Source organism: Aethalodelphis obliquidens, unplaced genomic scaffold (assembly GCF_003676395.1).
Source record: "Aethalodelphis obliquidens isolate GAN/ISIS:26980383/991018 unplaced genomic scaffold, ASM367639v1 scaffold3, whole genome shotgun sequence".
NCBI lineage: Eukaryota > Metazoa > Chordata > Mammalia > Artiodactyla > Delphinidae > Aethalodelphis > Aethalodelphis obliquidens.
This window is the reverse complement of record NW_020837947.1, coordinates 4,981,643-5,001,165: the sequence shown is the minus strand read 5'-3', so window position 1 is coordinate 5,001,165 and position 19,523 is coordinate 4,981,643. Positions and strand designations below refer to the sequence as shown.

Below are 19,523 nucleotides of genomic sequence, written 5' to 3'. Positions count from 1 at the left end.
ACACACACACATATATATTCTTTTTAATTGAAGTATAGTTGATTTACAATGTTGTGTTAGTTTCAGGTGTACAGCAAAGTGCTCAGTTATAATTATTCTTTTTCACATTCTTTTCCATTATAGGTTAATAAAAGATATTGAATATAGTTCTCTGTGCTATACAGTCAGTCCTTGTTGTTTATTTTATATACAGTAACGTGTATCTGTTTGTCCCTCCCCCACCCCTTTCCCCTTTGGTAACCATAAGTTTGTTTTCTATGTCTGTGAGTCTGTTTCTGTTTTGTAAGTAAGTTCGTTTGTATCTTTTTTTAGATTTCACAAGTGATATCATACTATATTTATCTTTCTCCGACTTACTTCATTTAGTATGATAATCTCTACGTCCATCCATGTTGCTTCAAATGGCAATATATCATTCTTTTTTATGGCTGAGTAATATTCCATTGTGTGTATGTGTCCCACATCATCTTTATCCATTCATCTGTCGATGGACACTTAGGTTGCTTCCACGTCTTGGGTATTGTAAATAGTGCTTCTGTGAACATTGGGGTGCATGTATCTTTTCAAATTAGAGTTTTCATCTTTTCCAGATATATGCCCAGGAGTGGGGTTGCTTGATAAATATTGATAGTAACTCTATTTTTAGTTTTTAAGGAACCTCCATACTGTCATCCATAGTGGCTGCTCCAATTTACATTCCCACTAGCAGTATAGGAGGGTTCCCTTTTCTCCACACCCTCTCTAGTATTTATTATACGTATTCTTTTTGATAATGGCCATTCTGACCGGTGTGAGGTGATACCTCCTTGTGGTTTTTGATTTGCGTTTCTCTAATAATTAGTAATGTTGAGCATCTTTTCATGTGCCTGTCGGCCATCTGGATGTCTTTTTTGGAGAAATGTCTATTTTGATCTTCTGCCCATCTTTTGATTGGGTTGTTCGGTTTTTTTGATTTTGAGCTATATGAGCTGTCTGTATATTTTGGAAATTAAGCTCTTGTTGGTTGCATCATTTGCAAATATTTTCTCCCATTCCGTAGGTTATCTTTTCATTTTGTTTATGGTTTCCTTTGCGGAGCAAAAGCTTATAGGTTTGGTTAGGTCCCATTTGTTTATTTTTGCTTTTATTCCACTGGAGCATTTTTAAGCTGTTATTAAGACTTTGAAGCAAATAGTTTCTGATTATACACTTATATGGATGTCAGTTGATAACAAGGAGAGGAATTTAAGAATTTCACTTTAGTTCCATATCTCTGAAACTTGAGCATGCTTGAAATGATTTCTAATAAAGAAAACAAAACTTGAGCATGCTTGAAATGATTTCTAATAAGAAAATAAAACATCTGAAGTTTTATTTTTTATTCTGCTGAGAGATTATTCCTTTCTTGGCTGATATAGTTGAATTTTCAGGTAATTAGCTCAAATTGTAAAAGTAGCAATAAAATCGTTAACCTTTAACTTGAGCATTAACTGTTATAACATTGGATAATGTATAAAATATATAAAAAGTGACAGTTTGTAACAATAAAAAGTCTTAAGTGTAACAGGCCAGGTTTTAGTTGGCAAAAGTTTAGGATTTTTTTAAAAACAGGGTTTAGGGAAATTATAAATGTTGGATGCATAACTGTAATTCATGAAGGAAAGCATTCATTTAGTTATTTTTGCCTATTAAAATCCCTGTAGAGTGGGGAAAAAAGGTAAGAGACAATTCTAAAAGCTACCCTCTTTTAGCTTGACTACCAGCTATTAGATGCAAGTGTTTGAAATGGTACTCTTAGTTGTGTTCATACTTGCTTGTATTCAGACTCTGTTGAAACCCATTCAAGTCATGCTAACAACATCATTGAAGAGTAATCTTGATGTTTTCAATTTATTAACATCTTTGACATGTCAGAGTCTTACTCTGGATTGGTTATATTTCAGAAGTACCCACAGGAAGTGAAAGTATTTGGTATCTTTAAAAGGAAAATTGCATTACATAACATACTGTTCTGCATTAATTAACCATATGACTTTTATGCTTATGTCTTGCTAATAGAATTATACTGAAGGGTTATAAGAAAGATATCATTTCTTATATCTTGGTAGCCAAATTTTAATAAAAGAAGAAAAGTCTTGGATTTTTATAGGTTTTGGATGATAGGCAGTATGACATAGGAAAAACATGAAACCCTGGATTCACCTAGTTCTTCCAGTTAAGTAAAGTTATCTTTGCTTTTTATCCACTGAGAAGTATGGATATGTGAAATATGTATTAACACTTCGGAATATTAGGAGAAGAAAGAACTTTGCTCATAATACATTAACCATTTGGATAATTCAGAATTGAATTTTTGCTCACCGTCAGACATTGTATCATCCAAATTGCTATCCAAGAAGTGTAGAGGTATGCTATTCACAGTAATTATACCTACTACTATCTGGCGGTGTATTAGAACTCTTTGTAGAGCTTTTTAAAATGTGGATGTTTCCGACACATCCCTCCTATAATTTCTGGGGTGTGTGGTGGGTTCCCATCTACATCTATTTTAGTTGAAATAGGATAAACTTAAGATACTTAAATATGCCAGATAATTTTAAATGTTACAGATATTTTAGATAAACACACAAAGACTGTTAACCATGGGTTTTATTTACTTTTATCATTCTAATCTTAATTCTAAAACTTCTCAAGGTTGATGGTCACTACCAAGAAAAGAATTATGACATTCCAGGTATTTGGGGGTGGGTACCTGTATTTTTTAATCTAGAGGAATTGTTGATTAATTCCTAATTTATTTTATCTTATTATTATAATTTTTTCTGTTTTTTACTGTGGCTTTAATTTTGAGGCTCTGTATTTGAGGAACTGTGACTTTCCTGATGGTTATTTATGTTAACATAATATCAGGAAGGAAGTCCCGCAGTGGATTTAAGGGAAATCCCTGTTAGCTGGAAAGCCATCTTTTAAGAAGACTTAGGAAAGGAGTAGGGGTAGTAGGAGTTACACAGCTTACACAGCAGAAGTATTAGGTACTGTGAGATAGTCACTGTCTTAAACAGCCTTTCATTCATTTAATCCTTGCAACCCTGTAACCTTTACAAATGAGGAAATAGAATTTCATGAGATATCATCAGTCAGGCTTAGTATGCTGTTTTATAGCACAGTGAACTTTGATGTCTGTCACTCATCTCAAGTGTAAGTAGTTACTCTGTTATTACTTATTTTATGTTTGTCTTCCTTCCTAGTCTCTAAGCTCTTCAAGAGCTTTCATGTTTGTCCGTTACCTGTCATAAACCTTGTTCACTAGGAAAGTATCTTCTGTATAGTAGAAAAAGTTGATAAATATTTATTGAAAAAATCAATATATGAATGAGTTAGTCAAGGTTATTACTGAGATAACTGAAATATGGTACTGAAATAAGGCTGGCATTCAAGTTTGTGTTCTTTCCTCACTATATTATGTACCTTGTTCACTTTTGGGGGGTAGGGAATATTTAATTCCAGATATTTCTGTGGTGCTTACTATATACAAAACATTTTGCCAGATAAGTTAGGGAAATGGTTTCTAACATATAAGGACAGTAGTTTACCATGTGTTGAGTAAAGAAAATGCATAATGATGTTAAAAAAGCCTACTGTGGGGACTTCCCTGCTAGCGCAGTGGTTAAGAATCCGCCTGCCAGTGCAGGGGACATGGGTTCGAGCGCTGGTCCGGGAAGATCCCACCGGAGCAACTAAGCCCATGAGCCACAACTACTGAGCTCGAGTGTCACAAATACTGGAGCCTGTGCTCTGCAACAGGAGAAGCCACTGCAGTGAGAAGCACGCACACTGCAACGAAGAGTAGCCCCCACTCGCTGCAACTAGAGAAAGCCTGCGCACAGCGATGGAGACTCAACACAGCCAAAAACAAATAACTTTATTAAAAATAAAAAGCCTACTATGAATTTAATAATGCATTTTAAATGACTTTGTACTGTGTTTATTATGGTAGCATGCATATATGTTGAGAAACTAATAGTATGTTTGTATATGACACAGCATTTAGTTTATAGAATATATACATATAAAATAAGACAAATACACAGATAAATATTTGAAAGAAACTGATAAAAATATCATAAAAGAAGTGCAAGTCCGGATCTGTGTAGGGTGGAAGAACAGAAGAATATTAAGCTACTGGTTAGGTACCAAACTCTTACTTAGGCACTTTTAAATGCATTGTGAGTAATTCAGAAAAGAAAAAGAACTGTCTTGCTGTCTTGAGGCTTATTATTCTATATCGGATGCAGAAGACTATATTATAGTATTAAGTATATTATAAAGCCATAAAATTCTATGGAAGGAAGCAAAGTGGGGGAGAGATGAATTCTCATAGAGGGGGTGACTTGGGAAAATATTATGGAAGAAGTATTTGAACTTTTCAATTTCATTAAATTTTTATAAATTCTTTTTACTACCCTTAGTCTGTTTTCTGTAGAGCTCGTGGAATAATCATGGCTTATTCCTCTTTCTGGGAAGCTGTGGTCATCCTTCTTTACATGTTTCAATTCCAAACCCTATATAGAAGGCAGTCCAGTGCTTTGATCAGCTGAGTTCTTCAGTCTGAAACCTCAGAGATTACAGGTGGATCTTTATTAAGCTTCTGTATCCTAAAAATTATATTTTGAAATAATTGTTTTAATATGTTTAATATATTTTTATTGACTAAGTTAATTTAAAAAATAGATTTCTTAAGCTAGTACTCTTTATCCCCAAAGTACTTTTCCAATTTTTTTCTAAATTACAACTTCTAGTCATGTTATTTTATTTGCTATTGTTCAGTCTTCCTTTTCCCATATTCCTACTTATGTCATTTCCTGTAATCTTCTATTACTCTTTGATTTTAAATAGAAGCCTGTTCAAACCATGCTGACATCAATTATGAGATGGTAGCTACTCTTCTGTGTGCTATACAAACATAACACATTTAGAACTTCTGTTTTACAGATGAGGAGACCAAGGTTCAGATACTTTGCCTGAGATTAAACAGCTAGTAAGTGGCTAGTAAGTGTAATATCATAAATTCCTTAGACTATCATCAAATGGATGTTAAAAATCATATTTAAAAATGGTATTCTAGGGCTTCCCGGGTGGCGCAGTTGTTAAGAATCCGCCTGCCAATGCAAGGGACACAGGTTTGAGCCCTGGTCCGGGAAGATCCCACATGCCGCGGAGCAACTAAGCCTGTGCGCCACAGCTACTGAGCCTGCGCTCTAGAGCCCGCGAGCCACAACTACTGAAGCCCGTGCACCTAGAGCCTGTGCTTTGCAACAAGAGAAGCCACCGTAATGAGAAGCTTGCACATTGGAACCAAGAGCAGGCCCCACTTGCCGCAACTAGAGAAAGCCCGTGTGCAGCAACGAAGACCCAACACAGCCAAAAATAAATAGATAAGAAAATAGATTTTTAAAAAAAGGTATTCTAAAACAAATAATTGTTTTGTTTTGGATATCTATAGATTTTACTTTCTGAATAAATTCCCTCAGGAGAAAGTTTGTGACAGTGAACTACGCGCTGCCATTCACTTACTGTCTCCTTAAAGTTACCATGCCTAGACCTGGTGATGATTTTTGCTCGAGGCAGCAAGTTACCCTGTAGGTAGATTTGTCAAAATGTTCATCTTGTTTCTTGTTACGGTTTTGAGTGAAATAATTGTAATCTTTTTGGGTTTTTTGTTTTTTAAATATTTAACCTTTCTTGTCTTCTTAACATACTGTTAGTTGTAAAGTCTTTAAGGCAGAAGTGTATAATCTGAAGTCAGTATAGCTGAGTGACATTGAGTAAGTCAGGTTTCTGCCCATTAGTTTGGCATTTTTGAATGAGAAATAGGTATTATAATAATATCTACCTCTAAGGTTTAAAAAGGATTAGCTTTATGGATATAAAATGCTGAGTACAAAGCCCTATATATGTTCTTTTTTGTTAATAATAATATTAGCTGTGGCTTCATTTTTGTATCTCATGCTGTACTCTATCTAGTAAATATTGAATAGTTATGGGGAACTTATTGTGGTCAGTGCAAAGAGAGGGGAGGTGAGTGATTCCAGACTTCTTGGAGCTTTTTAGATAGTAATGTACATAAGACTTAAGTCAAAAGAACAAATGATAGAATGGGAATCTAGGAAACATCCTGTCTGAGAGAACCTGGAGAAATTTTCATTGAGGTGATTTCTGAAATTGGATTTTTGATGACTTGGGAAAGAAAACGGGCACAAGTAGAAATGGTAGTCCTTTTTATTTTTAATCTTCTTTCATAAGTGTGCTGTCAACAAGTAAATGTTTCAATTTAATACTTTAAAACATCACATTTTAAAACAAATGGTTGTTTTTCTATGCCTTTAATAATTTTTATGTCTGCTAGATGGGGGAATGAATAAGATCCAGTACAAGGTTTCACATATGAATAGTGAAATGATTCTATTAATGCTATATGTGGAAGCATTTCATGCTTCCATGGACAGTAACTGCTTTTATATGAGTGATTGTTAGCGACAGAAACGCAGCCCAGAGTTGCCAGAGGATTTCATGCCAGTTCTTCTTACTCTCGCTTTTTCTTTCTTTTTTTTTTTAACATCTTTATTGGGGTATAATTGCTTTACAATGGTGTGTTAGTTTCTGCTTCATAACAAAGTGAATCAGTTGTACATATACATATGTTCCCATATCTCTTCCCTCTTGCATCTCCCTCCCTCCCACCCTCCCTATCCCACCCCTCCAGGTGGTCACAAAGCACCGAGCCGATATCCCTGTGCCATGCGGCTGCTTCCCACTATCTACCTACCTTACGTTTGTTAGTGTATATATGTCCATGACTCTCTCTCGCCCTGTCACAGCTCACCCTTCCCCCTCCCCATATCCTCAAGTCCGTTCTCCAGTAGGTCTGTGTCTTTATTCCTGTCTTACCCCTAGGTTCTTCATGACATTTTTTTTCTTAAATTCCATATATATGTGTTAGCATATGGTATTTGTCTTTCTCTTTCTGACTGACTTCACTCTGTATGACAGACTCTAGGTCTATCCACCTCATTACAAATAGCTCAATTTCATCTCTTTTTATGGCTGAGTAATATTCCATTGTATATATGTGCCACATCTTCTTTATCCATTCATCTGATGATGGGCACTTAGGTTGTTTCCATCTCTGGGCTATTGTAAATAGAGCTGCAATGAACATTTTGGTACATGACTCTTTTTGAATTTTGGTTTTCTCAGGGTATATGCCCAGTAGTGGGATTGCTGGGTCATATGGTAGTTCTATTTGTAGTTTTTTAAGGAACCTCCATACTGTTCTCCATAGTGGCTGAACCAATTCACATTCCCACCAGCAGTGCAAGAGTGTTCCCTTTTCTCCACACCCTCTCCAGCATTTACTGTTTCTAGATTTTTTGATGATGGCCATTCTGACTGGTGTGAGATGATATCTCATTGTAGTTTTGATTTGCATTTCTCTAATGATTAATGATGTTGAGCATTCTTTCATGTGTTTGTTGGCAGTCTGTATATCTTCTTTGGAGAAATGTCTATTCAGGTCTTCTGCCCATTTTTGGATTGGGTTGTTTGTTTTTTTGTTATTGAGCTGCATGAGCTGCTTGTAAATTTTGGAGATTAATCCTTTGTCAGTTGCTTCATTTGCAAATATTTTCTCCCATTCTGAGGGTTGTCTTTTGGTCTTGTTTATGGTTTCCTTTGCTGTGCAAAAGCTTTGAAGTTTCATTAGGTCCCATTTGTTTATTTTTGTTTTTATTTCCATTTCTCTAGGAGGTGGGTCAGAAAGGATCTTGCTGTGATTTATGTCACAGAGTGTTCACTCTTTTTCTTTTTAAGCATTAGGCAGCCATTGGTATTTGAACTTGCTGGGAAATGCAATTAGAAATCACTTGATCATTTTTGTCCTTTTATGGGAAACTGTTTGCATATATTTAGTTCAGTCTTTTCAGCCTTAACTATGGCATTATTAAGATCATATTTAGCTTCCCAAATGGTCATGGGTACTGTAAGTGGCTCTGCTCTAGTGAAAGTTTACTAATTTTGGTCATGATTGGGACAGACCAATATTATTTGGCCATAGTTTGGCCATAACTTGTGATACATAAGTTGAGTTTCAAAATACAGTAATTACAATTAAATTAGTGGAATTAATATATGAAAATTGGAATGAGGACTTAACGTGACAGTTTTTCAATATTTGTAGGAGTTAGGTGTTTCTTATGAAGGAAGAATATTGAGAATAGTCCTTTTGTTATTAACTTGGAAAATATTTGACATAAAACTTTAAAAGTTCTTTGAATTTAGCAAATATTTCATTGTGCTAATAAGCATTTGTTGAATGCTTGCTGCCTATAAAGACATTCCTAGATGATGATTTCCACAAACTGAATGTAAAAGTGTTCTAATTTTTATATATTATTAGGAAATAACTTGCTCTGAAAACATGATGGTTGACGGACTCAAGTTCAAGTTGAAATTTTTTTTGAAGTCAACTTTATAACTAGAGTCAGTGAGCAATTTAATTATGTATAATCTCTTTTAAGAAATGTTCCTCAATGTACGTTTCTTAAACTAATTTAAGATTGTATGTACAACTGGGGATAGTTATATGTTAGGCTTTATCACTTGGCTTAAGATGTATATATTCATAAGTGTGTTATTGGAACCTTGGTTTGCTTAAATATATAACACTTTAGAATTCCTTTCTAGGTGGTTTTGGATTATGAACTTTCACATTAAGAGCACAGTAGGGGAAGAAGTCTTGTGCTCATTTGCCTGACTACAAATGTATAATTAAAAGAGTCTGTCAGCAGGGGTTGGGGCAATCAGTGTGCTCTGATGCTTCGTGTTATAATTACTTTGTTGTTCAAACAGATATTGTAATGAGAGCATAATTTTAAATTTCAGAGGTTAGTGACTCGAGGTTTTTGTTGTTGTTTTGGTTTTAATCAAAAACAAAGGTAGTTTCTCAAATTTTGAGAATTTTTTTTACTTAGTATTTGTATATCGCTGTGTACAGCAAATGAAATGGATGTTTTTTTTTTAAGGTTTATTATTATTATTTTTTTGGCTGCATTGGGTTTTCGTTGCTGCACGCGGGCTTTCTCTAGTTGCGGCGAGCAGGGGCTACTCTTCGTTGCTGTGCACGGGCTTCTCATTGCGGTGGCTTCTCATTGCAGAGCACGGGCTCTAGGCACGTGGGCTTCAGTAGTTGTGGTGCACGAGCTTAGTTGCTCCGCGACATGTGGGATCTTCCCAGACCAAGGCTCGAACCTGTGTCCCCTGCACTGCAGGCTGATTCTTAACCACTGTGCCACCAGCGAAGTCCCCTGAAATGGATGTATGTATTGTGTATTAAGACAAGATTTTCGTTTTCCCCTATTGAAAATTTTAGTGAGTGGAGGAATTGTGTATTAAGTGGCCACAGGTTTATCATTTTTGTGTCATTGACATTTGATAGGCATTTCTCTCATTTAGGGTAAAAAGTGTATTTGTAGGTGTGAGAAATCTGTTTTACCAGGTACTTCTCTGCCAGTTGTTGATACTGTTCTTCATGTGACTTTATCAGGAATTCATTGACAGAGAAAGAGAACATGACGTGGAATTAGGGGAAAAAAACCACTAAATAAATTTACCAGATAATTAATCTGTTTCTTTATCTGCATCCAAATTCCCTACCAGCTCTAAAATTCTATGAGAACAAGATGTGCTTAAAATTCCACATAAAAAAATGTTTAAAGGTAAAATGGTGAAGTAGAAAAACTTCTAGAGAGTCAAGACTTCAGTGTTCTGTTTCTGGCCCTTTCACTAATTTATTATGCTATTTTAAGGCAATTTACTTAATTTTAGGACTCTCATGTAGGTGATGTCATGTTTTAGGAATTGGTTGTTGAGAGTTGCAGGCTCTAATGTTCTCCCTGATAGAACACTTCCTGTCTGTATGACTTAGGCAAACCTTATGGGCCTTAACCTCCTCATTAACATGTTAGTGAGAATTATAGGACCTCAGTCTTATGGCTGTTAGGATGACTGAGTGAGGTGATGTGTTTATATTGCTTAGTGTGGTACTCGACAAACAGTAAGTGTTTAATGAAAGCTTGGGTAGTATCAGCATCATTTTCATTTCTGAATTTCTTTATCATCACGTGAGAGACTAAGAGCTAGTTGACATTTATTTCTCTATAGTACATTTGCCAAGAATATAGACCATAATAAAGTATTATTGGTAAATGTGTCTATCTGTTTCATAATCAGTTATGAATGGTATTATAGAGCTGTTTTATATGCTACTAAACTTTAACTTATTATATAAATAAAGATACATTCCATTTCCTTGAATGCTGTCTTGTCATTTCAGACTCCCTTAAATAAAAAAAACACCAAGGTCATTAGTTTTGAGCTTTGAACTTTTTTTAAACACAGGAATTATTTATGAATAACTTGTCTTTGCTATCATTTTGCTATATTATATCATTTGTTATATTAAGATACAACTTTAGTCTTGCAGTTTTAAAAAGACTGACCCTTATTTACTCCGTTCTTCTGATATATTGAAACAAGGTAATATTGAGCTGATAGAATAAAGGAACAGCACTGTCTTGTGGGATATGAAAATCAGCGCTCATGAGCATTATGCTAGAGAGTCTGAGTGAGTTGACTAGAAGAGAAGTAAGAGAACAAGAATAAAAGATAAGGGGTAAGGATTTTCAAATGTAACTGGCAACTTAAATAGGAGGTCAAAAAGAAGCAGGCCCAGAAACAAGGATAAATGATCAAGGGAGACTGGAGGCTTATATAGGCAGACACAGTAATAATGACTACAGGAGAGCACTGTGGGGAAACGGTTTGGTGTTTGATTTCAGTGATGCTCCCCAATAATAAAAGCACAGTCGTTCAATTCAGTAAATCTGATAGCTAAAGACAGTGCACAGATAGCTATCAGTTATAGTATGACACACTTAGAGCAAAGGATAAATAAAAGTAAATATTAAAGAAAGCATTCTGGACGTAAGTGATAAATTGCATGAAGTTGTGGGTATCAGGATCCATGTTTGTGAATAGGCCAATTTATTGACAGCGTGGAGTGAATGTAAGCGAGAAATGGCACCTGAAGTTAGTATGGATTGAAATGAATGGGTGAATGTACAGCAGCCTCTCTGTCAAGGCAAAAGAAAGCTGATAACTGCATTTCAGACTTTCTTCAAAACCAATTGGTCTTTTTCCTCAAGTATTAAAACTTCACACTGACTCAGAAAACTCATTCAGGGTCAATAATAGCTGAGACATAATTGGGGACTAGTTTGCAGAAGGGAGGTAATGAGCTGAACATGGTGAGTTGAGAGTGCTTTGGAGACAGTGACACACACATGTCAAGTTGGCAGTTGAATTTGGAGGTCTAGAAATAAGGACTGTGCTGGAAATGTAAATTTGCGAATAAGTGGATACAAAAAAACCCGTATTATTATTTATTGCTGAAGATTTGGTGGCACATTATATAAAATGCTTTTGGTGACTGTAAAACAGAAATTAAAATAATTTGTAATGAGCTGTTTTTTCCACATCAGTTTCTCAGCTGTTTATTCCTGAAATACTATTTGAAATATGACAGTAAAAATAAATTAATGCCTCAACCACAGTTTCTAGGAGATAGACCATATTTGGTGTATCTCCATTTTGCCGTCAGTCCTCTCTGCTTCATTTCATCCTTTTCTTTGTCCCAAATTATTTATTAAAGTGAGAAATTTGGGGAGTAGATTCTTACTGCAGGTATTCTGGGATATAGAAGTAGACACCCTATAATCTTACTCTATCTCTTGTTTGTTTATAGCTGAAAGAGAACCTTTATGGATATGTTTTATTGACTTCTGTAGTGTTTGCCAATTCCAGGTTGCCTTTATTATCTGTTTAAGAAACAGAAAGAAAATACAGGGAGAACTTATGTTTGTAGTGAATAATTACTAGGCTCAAACTCACTGTTAAAGGCATTAACTCTTCCTGAGTTAGAATGGTCCACAGTTGTATAAAAGTGGCTTCTGAGTGGAATGATCTTAAAACCTTTTTTAAAATGAAGTTTAATATGCTCATAGATTAAAAATATGTAATTCTGTAGAGCCTGATGTAGAAAGCATCCTCTGCTAACAGCCAGCACCACCCACAGTCACTTCTTACTCTTGAAGAGATTCTTTAGGTATTTATTCTCTATTGCTGCATTTTGTGCTTACCTTGCTACTAGTTAACTTTTAGTTTTCATCTCACTCTTTCATTGTGTGAGAACTCATGGGGCCCTTTCCATTTGGAAGCTCTTATCATTCAGTTTTGTTTTAAAAGTATGTGATACGTTGATGATTTTTCTCCTATCTGCTTCCTTTTTCTTGGTGAGACATCAGTAATTCAGTTTTTGGACCTCTTGGACTAGTTCTTCAATTTTTATACTCTTTCTCCCTGTTTTCCATCTCTGTCTTTGCTGCTACGTGGAGGGAGAATTCAGTTTTTATCTTCAAACCCCTCTATCAACGTTTTTTATTTTTACTATCATATTTAAGTTTCAGGAGTTCCTTTTTATGTTTTGAATTCTTTTCATAGCATTTTTTACTTGTTTCAGGGATGCAGTATCTTCTCTTAACTCTCTGAGTCTTTTTGAGTTTTTCTTCTCACTGCCCAGTGATTGTTTTCTCCAGGTGGTTTCCTGTTGTTGGGTTGGCCAGACTTTCCAGAGAAAGGTCTTCCAGTTTCTTGCCCCCAGTGTGTGGGCTGGCTGTCCTCATTCTGGGTGTGGAGTGGGAGAAAAGACTGGATACCTCAGCCTTCACTGTGTAAATGATCCTGTCAGCTGCCCATCAAAACCCAGTTCTAGAAAGTGGAACTCTTTAGGAATACATTTCTAGCCTTTTGCTAGAAATTAGGGAGTGCTAGATAGCCAGCTTTAGTTTAAGGATAGGGGATGCGGAGATTCAGCTGTTCCTTCAGTTTTCCAGTCTTAGCCCCACCCTCACCCCCCGACTTTTACTGCTGCCAATTTCCTAAGCCTTTATGGAGGCTCTAAGTATAAGTTGGTTTCTTCTTGCCTGGGTTAGCTAAGTCCCTGACTACTTAGCCATCTGCTTTCTAGTTTCCAAATTGTTTCCTTTCCCATTTTCTTCTTCCTTATGATTTTGTGCATTTTAAACTGTACAGTGTTTTAGAAGAATTTTAGGAAGGAGTGAAAATTACATTAGATACATTATTAGTTATACTAGATACTACATTAGTAGTATCTATACTAGATACTACATTAGATATTAGTGATACTAGATACTAGATACTATTAGATACTACATTAGTTTCACCTTTTTTGTCTATAAGTGTTTTCGAAACCATAAGCAAAACTGTTTGTTTTGAAGCAAACATTAGGGTAGGTATAATTTTCTTCTATTTTTGTATTTTTAACAGGCACCTAAGTTGATGAATTTATTAAGAGTATCATTTACTAAGGTGTTGTACAACTCAAAAATTTATTCCTCCGATAAAGCACAATTCAAATTATACGGCAGCTTTATTCTTTGTTCCTGTCATGCAAATAATATCCGTTCCTTTTTAAATCCTCTGACTTTTGTCTTCCCCATGTATAAAAATTTCTGTGGCAAGTCACTTAAGATTTTAATTTTCATTCTTAGGCCTTTCTAAAATATTTTGGATTATAAATGTTCCTCAGTTGTCCTTGTATTAGTATCTGTATGCATTAATAATACCACAAACACATGCTTTTTAGTGTCTTTGTCTACTAATTATAACATCTGTGTCAGTTTTAGGTTGATTTCGATTGATTTTTCTTATATATGTTTCATTTTTCTCCTCCTTTGCCTGTTAATTTTTTTTTAAGTTTTTTTTTTTTTTTGATGAGGACCATTTTTAAAGTCTTATTGAATTTGATACAATATTGCTTCTGTTTTATGTTTTGGTATTTTGGCCCCTAGGCATGTGGGATCTTAGCTACCCAACCAGGGATTGAACCTGCACCCTGGGCATTGGAAGGCAAAGTCTTAACCACTGGACCGCCAGGGAGGTCCCTGCCTGTTAATTTCTGATTAGATGCCAGATAGTGTGAATTTTACCTTGTTGGGGGGACATATTCCTGTAGTTATTCTTGGGCTTTGTTCTGGGACACAGTTAAATTGGAAACAGTTTGATCCTTTTAGATCTTGCTTTTAAGATATATTTAGGCAGTATTTGGAACAGTGTTCGGACTACTGACTAATTATTTTCCACTACTGAGGCAAGACCTCTGTGCACTTTACCCAGTGTCTGTATATCATGAAGTCTTTCCCGTCTGGCTCTGTGTGAGAACCTGGCACTTTTACCTTGAATCCTTTGGCTAGTTGTTTCTCTGGCCTCTGGTATTTCTTCCCACATAGGCGCTGATCAGTGTTCAGTTGAATACTTGAGTCAACTTTGTGCAGATCTCCAGAGTTCTCTTTCTGTGCAGCTCTTTCCAGTATTCTTTTTGGTGAGCTCTAGCTGCTTTGGTCTCCCAAGACGCTAAGCTTAGTCGTCTCAACTCAGAGAGGCAGCCTGGCACTGTTCCCATGGCTGCAGCCTAGAGATTCCCAGGCCAGGGAGCTGGGACAGTAATGGGTCTTACTTCATTGATTTCCCATCTCTCAGCCTCACTGTCCTATTGCCTGAGGTCCAGAGACTTGAGGACTGATGTTTCTTTTGTTTTGCCTGGTTTATTTTTTTTTGATTGTTTCAGGCAAGAGAGTCTTGTTCGTGTTACTTTATCTTGGCCTGAAGCAGACGTCCCTTATTTGTACAGATGTAGAGACACTTATAGGTTCATTAAAATATAAACATACACACACGCGCACACACACAAGGAACTTTATAAAATTTATCTATAAAAAATTGATAAAATACAAATTTTAGTGAGAAAATATCGTCAACAGTTTTCAACATAAAAATTAAACTCTGGATTTTAAAATTGGTTTTTATTGCCACAGTAGAGGTACATCTACACATTTTATATTTGGCACACAGATAACCCTGACTGACGTTCCCAGTTTCTTGACTCATTGACTCCTCAGGTCTGTCAGTTTTTTATGGTGTCCCCTAGGTGAAAAGAAATACTTCATAGTTTTTCTTATTATTATTAAATAGTTACTTCCAAACAACTTAGTTTATCAAAACAACTTAAACTGAAGAAATTTATTTTATTTATAAATAGCCACATTATTTATTAATGGGATTTGTTTTCCCTTGGGCACTGTTCACATTCTCAAACCTGGGAATCAGATTGGACACTACCACCCTGTTTTCCTGTTCCACATTGAGTTTTGCATGGACTTGGCTTTTTATTACAGCAACCACTGAAAACCTAGCATCACAAAGATAAGACATCATCACAAGGAATATAGCGTGATCTAATATTGATAAAGTCCAGTATTTTGAGCTAGAAGTTTTCATGGTATCTGACAGACATCAACTATTGCTGTTTCCCTTGAAATTTCAAGTACCCCCGTGGTACCCCTGTGAGCATACTGTGGTATCTCTGAGTTTACTCCTTGGGAACACATAGATGGCCTACCGTAGGTTGGTGTGCTTTGTTTTGTTTCTCGTTTCCCCTCACAACATTTGGGTGCATTTTCATACTAATGATATTAACAGAAAATAGAGGCAGAAGCATATACTTTAAGAACTTATTTCTATCCCTATTGGCTGAGTTCCATAGATTTTTTCCTAGTATGGCATCTGCAAATATATGAGTTGTAGTAGAAAGCTGTTTTTTTATACCAGTTTTATTTTCTTTAATTGGAATCTCACCGTTCAGTAAATAGTAATCTTTAAAGATGAAAGTTCAACAACAGGTATTGTTTATGTATGGTACCTGGCACTGAACCATATGCATTTATTTATACTATTCTTATATTTATTTATAAATTTATATTGTTTTTAATTTTTAAAGAATTCATATTTGTGAAATATTTATAAATATATTTGTATATTATCTCTAAAGCTTAAAGCAAGAAATGGTTCTGAAGTTATTATATCTTAGGTGAAAGGGAAGTATGGCCAACTCTACTTCTAAACCTCCCTATAGCTTGGCAGTGTTTTCAGCCTGGGGCTCACTAAGTCAGTTGAAGATACCAAGGAAATGAAACGTAGATGTTGTCTACTAAAACTAGTATTTAAGATGGTATGGTTAAAGAGTAACTGTACAGTTCACTGTTTTCAAAGTAAGGTCTGTTAGAAATACAGTTAAGACTATTCTCGCATTTATTCCTTGTTGTGATTATTTTTACAATGAAATGGTTCTATGATTACTACTTGAAATGCTTAAAACAAATGGCATCTGTCTTATACAGTAGTGTCTGTTGGCAAAATACTTTTCCTAATCTTGAGTTCAGCCAGTGTTATTAAAAGTAGTTGTAACGATATGGAAAAATTGGTGAATTTTAGAATGAAAATATTGGTTCAGTTCCTGAATTGGCAAGGTGTTCGTCAGTTGACCTTGACAGGTGACTTGCTTAAATTAGCCTCGATGACCTTGTATTTACTCATAAGTAAAATATAGGAATGATAACACGCTTTTCATGATAACCTGAGGATGACACTATACATAAGTTTCTTGGTACATAAGAGCACTGCAGGGGTTGTGATGGCCTTGTTCACGCTTATACTCTTAGTATCCGGCTCCGTGCTTTTGGTGCATAGTAGGTGCCCAACAAGTATTTGTTGAATTAGCTATCAATACCCAGTAGTCTCACACTCAGGCTTTTTGCCAAGAGAAGAATTTAAAAGGTTTATAATGTCATAGCAAAACAATGCGAGCATAGCTTAATAATTGCAACAGGTTATTATCATGGAAGATGTGCTCTCTCTTTGAAAAGAAAAATTTGTAATAGTATGCTTTGTAAATTTTTTAGGAGGAGCAAAATCGAGGCAAGCCTAATTGGGAGCATCTCAATGAAGATTTACATGTACTGATCACTGTGGAAGATGCTCAAAACAGAGCAGAGATCAAACTGAAGAGAGCCGTTGAGGAGGTGAAGAAATTACTGGTACCTGCAGTAAGTAATAATTTCCAAATCATTTACTATAGAATAATAGACAAACAGACATTGCTCCAGTCCTTAAATGGGAAAATCTGTTCCCTGTTTATTTTTTGTGAAGGGAATCTTGTGAGGGGAGCAAACTCAATTAGTGGCCTGTTTTTTCAAAAGTATTATTACCTTTGCATCACTCTATTATAGGGTAGGAATGTAGGTGCGTCATCAGTAAGTAGGGTGATGAAAGCTTTCTCTCTTTTTTTGGATCAGTTTCTCATTGCAAGCAAGTAATGGGTGTACAGAAGTCTGTACAAATTAATACTTATGTTGGGTGAGCTGTGTTAGTGGGAGCACATTATTTGAGTTGTCTGTGGGTTCCACGTACTCTCCTGGCATATATCATTGTTTACCACATAAAGGTTAATGTTTCATAGTGAAATTTTCCCATAATATGGTAAGATTTTCTTTTAGAAAAATAAGAGCTAACTTTTACTAATGTACCAAGCACCATTCTGAGCACTTTTCACACTTTTAACTCACTTAATATTTCTAAGATAATAAAAACTATTGAAGTTCATACTTAGGGATTGTAGATAAGACACCAAAAGGAATTTTGGAGGGTGACATAAGAAAAGACCCCAAGGAGAGGAGTCACTGAGGCTGGAGAAAAACCAGGAGTGTGGAGTCCTGGAAGCCAAGAGAAGTTTGTTGCTGAAGATTGTTCAATTAAGATAAGAATGGGGAGTTAACCATTGGATTTAGCAAGTAGTAGTCATTGGTGACCTTGCCAAACAGATTTTTGGATGGTGGATTTAAAAGCCTGATTAGCTCAAGTTCAAGAAAGAATGGGACGACAGAAAAAGGAGTTGAAATTTTTTCCCCTAAGATTTCATTATTTATGTAAATGATCCTTTCAGTACTCTTGGCCTCTCAGTTCTTTTATTGCTTCATCTTCAGTGATCTTATCCTCCACTCCATATAAAGTGCATTTTAAATTTTAGTACTTTACTCATATTAAAGTTTCTAAGTTGCCTTCCAGAAAATTTGTACCAATTTGTAGTCCTGCCAGTGTTATCTGAAAATACCTGTTTCTCAACACAGTCTCAAACCCTGGGTGTTACTAAATTTTTTAATCTTTAATCACAAAAATGTGAATATAATAATTCTCATGGTTCTTAAAAATATTTATATTAGATGAGTTTTTACATTAGCTTTTTGTAACAAAAATTCTAAATCTTCATGATCACATTTTGAACAGGTACACAATCCCTGGTTTCATATTGTTTCTGTGGGGAATATTGATTCAGTTTACATATCATTTACAGAATGAATTTATAGCTGAAGTATGGGATTACCTTTGTATTATTTTAGTATAAATGTTTCTTACCTATCCATGTAGAATAAATTCTTTTCTGGAAAGAGGTAGAAAGAGAGTCGTGTGTAGTTTAATGTTTTTGTACCTATTATGTTTAATGTTATATAGCAAAAGATCTAATCCTGGCTTAAGGGACTTGGGGGTGTGGAGGGGAGAGTTGGTAGACTTTGTGCTTGATTTAAAATTTTATAATTAAATGTAATAAATATTCCATTTTGTATTTTACATCTGGAGATAAGGCTAATAAATCTCGGTTAAGGTTGTAGCTGTGCTCCTTGTGACATAATTCTGATTTTTCTAATAATTTTGATGATTTGAATGTGTCTCCATCAGTTTACGTAACACCACACATAACTTAATGTTTAGAGTTCAAACTTTTAAAATTCAAATTAGGGTTTCAAAACAACCTTACAAAGTAAGTTCTTTTCCCCCCATTTTTCCAGCAAGCACAAGAACTCAGAGAAACCTTAGCATTTTCTAATTTCACTGCAAAAGTAATAGGGATTTTGAGATGATCACACTTCATTCATTTGTAGAGTCATAATGTTTTACCTAATGAACTTGTTTACCCTGGATAATACCATTTTTATTTCAGATGTTTCTTTGATTTCAGTAATCCGTTTATTTTAATCTCTTTTGTTTCTTAAATCACAGAATAAACCATGCATAACTAGAGAAGAGTCATTTCTTTAGTTACATATAGTATAACTAGTCTGGCAAGTCTAAATCTGTTACCATCAAGTATCTACTAAAAATATCCTTTTCATTGTAGGTACAGTTAATCAGTTGTTTAATCTCATTTCCATAAATCTGAGCCATACCTCCTTACATTCTTGAGATCTTCAATATACTCTCATAAGTACAGTGAAACATTTTGTGAAAATCAAATCATACTCACTGATAGAAAAGGACTATTGAGCAGTGCCCTGATTTTGCTCATCTTTGGGGACTTAGGTCATCCTTGGCAGAGACCAACTGCTGAGATATTGATAAGTCTATCTCCAAAAGTATTTCTTGAAGACATATATTCTTGCCAACCCAGTTAAAATAACCTGTCTTTTCACTTTTAGTCTTAACCCATTCAGTTCATTCTCTCATAAGTTAGTACGAGTGAT

General features: G+C 35.3%; 1 protein-coding gene across 8 annotated transcripts in view; it reads left to right on the top strand.

Annotated features, from left to right (window-relative positions):
* QKI (QKI, KH domain containing RNA binding) overlaps positions 1 to 19,523 on the top strand; it is a 143,895-nt gene that overhangs the window by 85,741 nt on the left and 38,631 nt on the right. For all 8 annotated transcript variants that reach the window (XR_003427736.1, XR_003427734.1, XM_027081589.1 and 5 more), the window contains exon 4: positions 16,911 to 17,054. Coding sequence is in view for 6 of the 8 variants with exons in the window: in XM_027081589.1 (XP_026937390.1) it covers positions 16,911 to 17,054 (144 nt within the window). In the remaining 2 variants the exon portion in view is untranslated. The remainder of the gene's footprint in view (positions 1 to 16,910; positions 17,055 to 19,523) is intronic.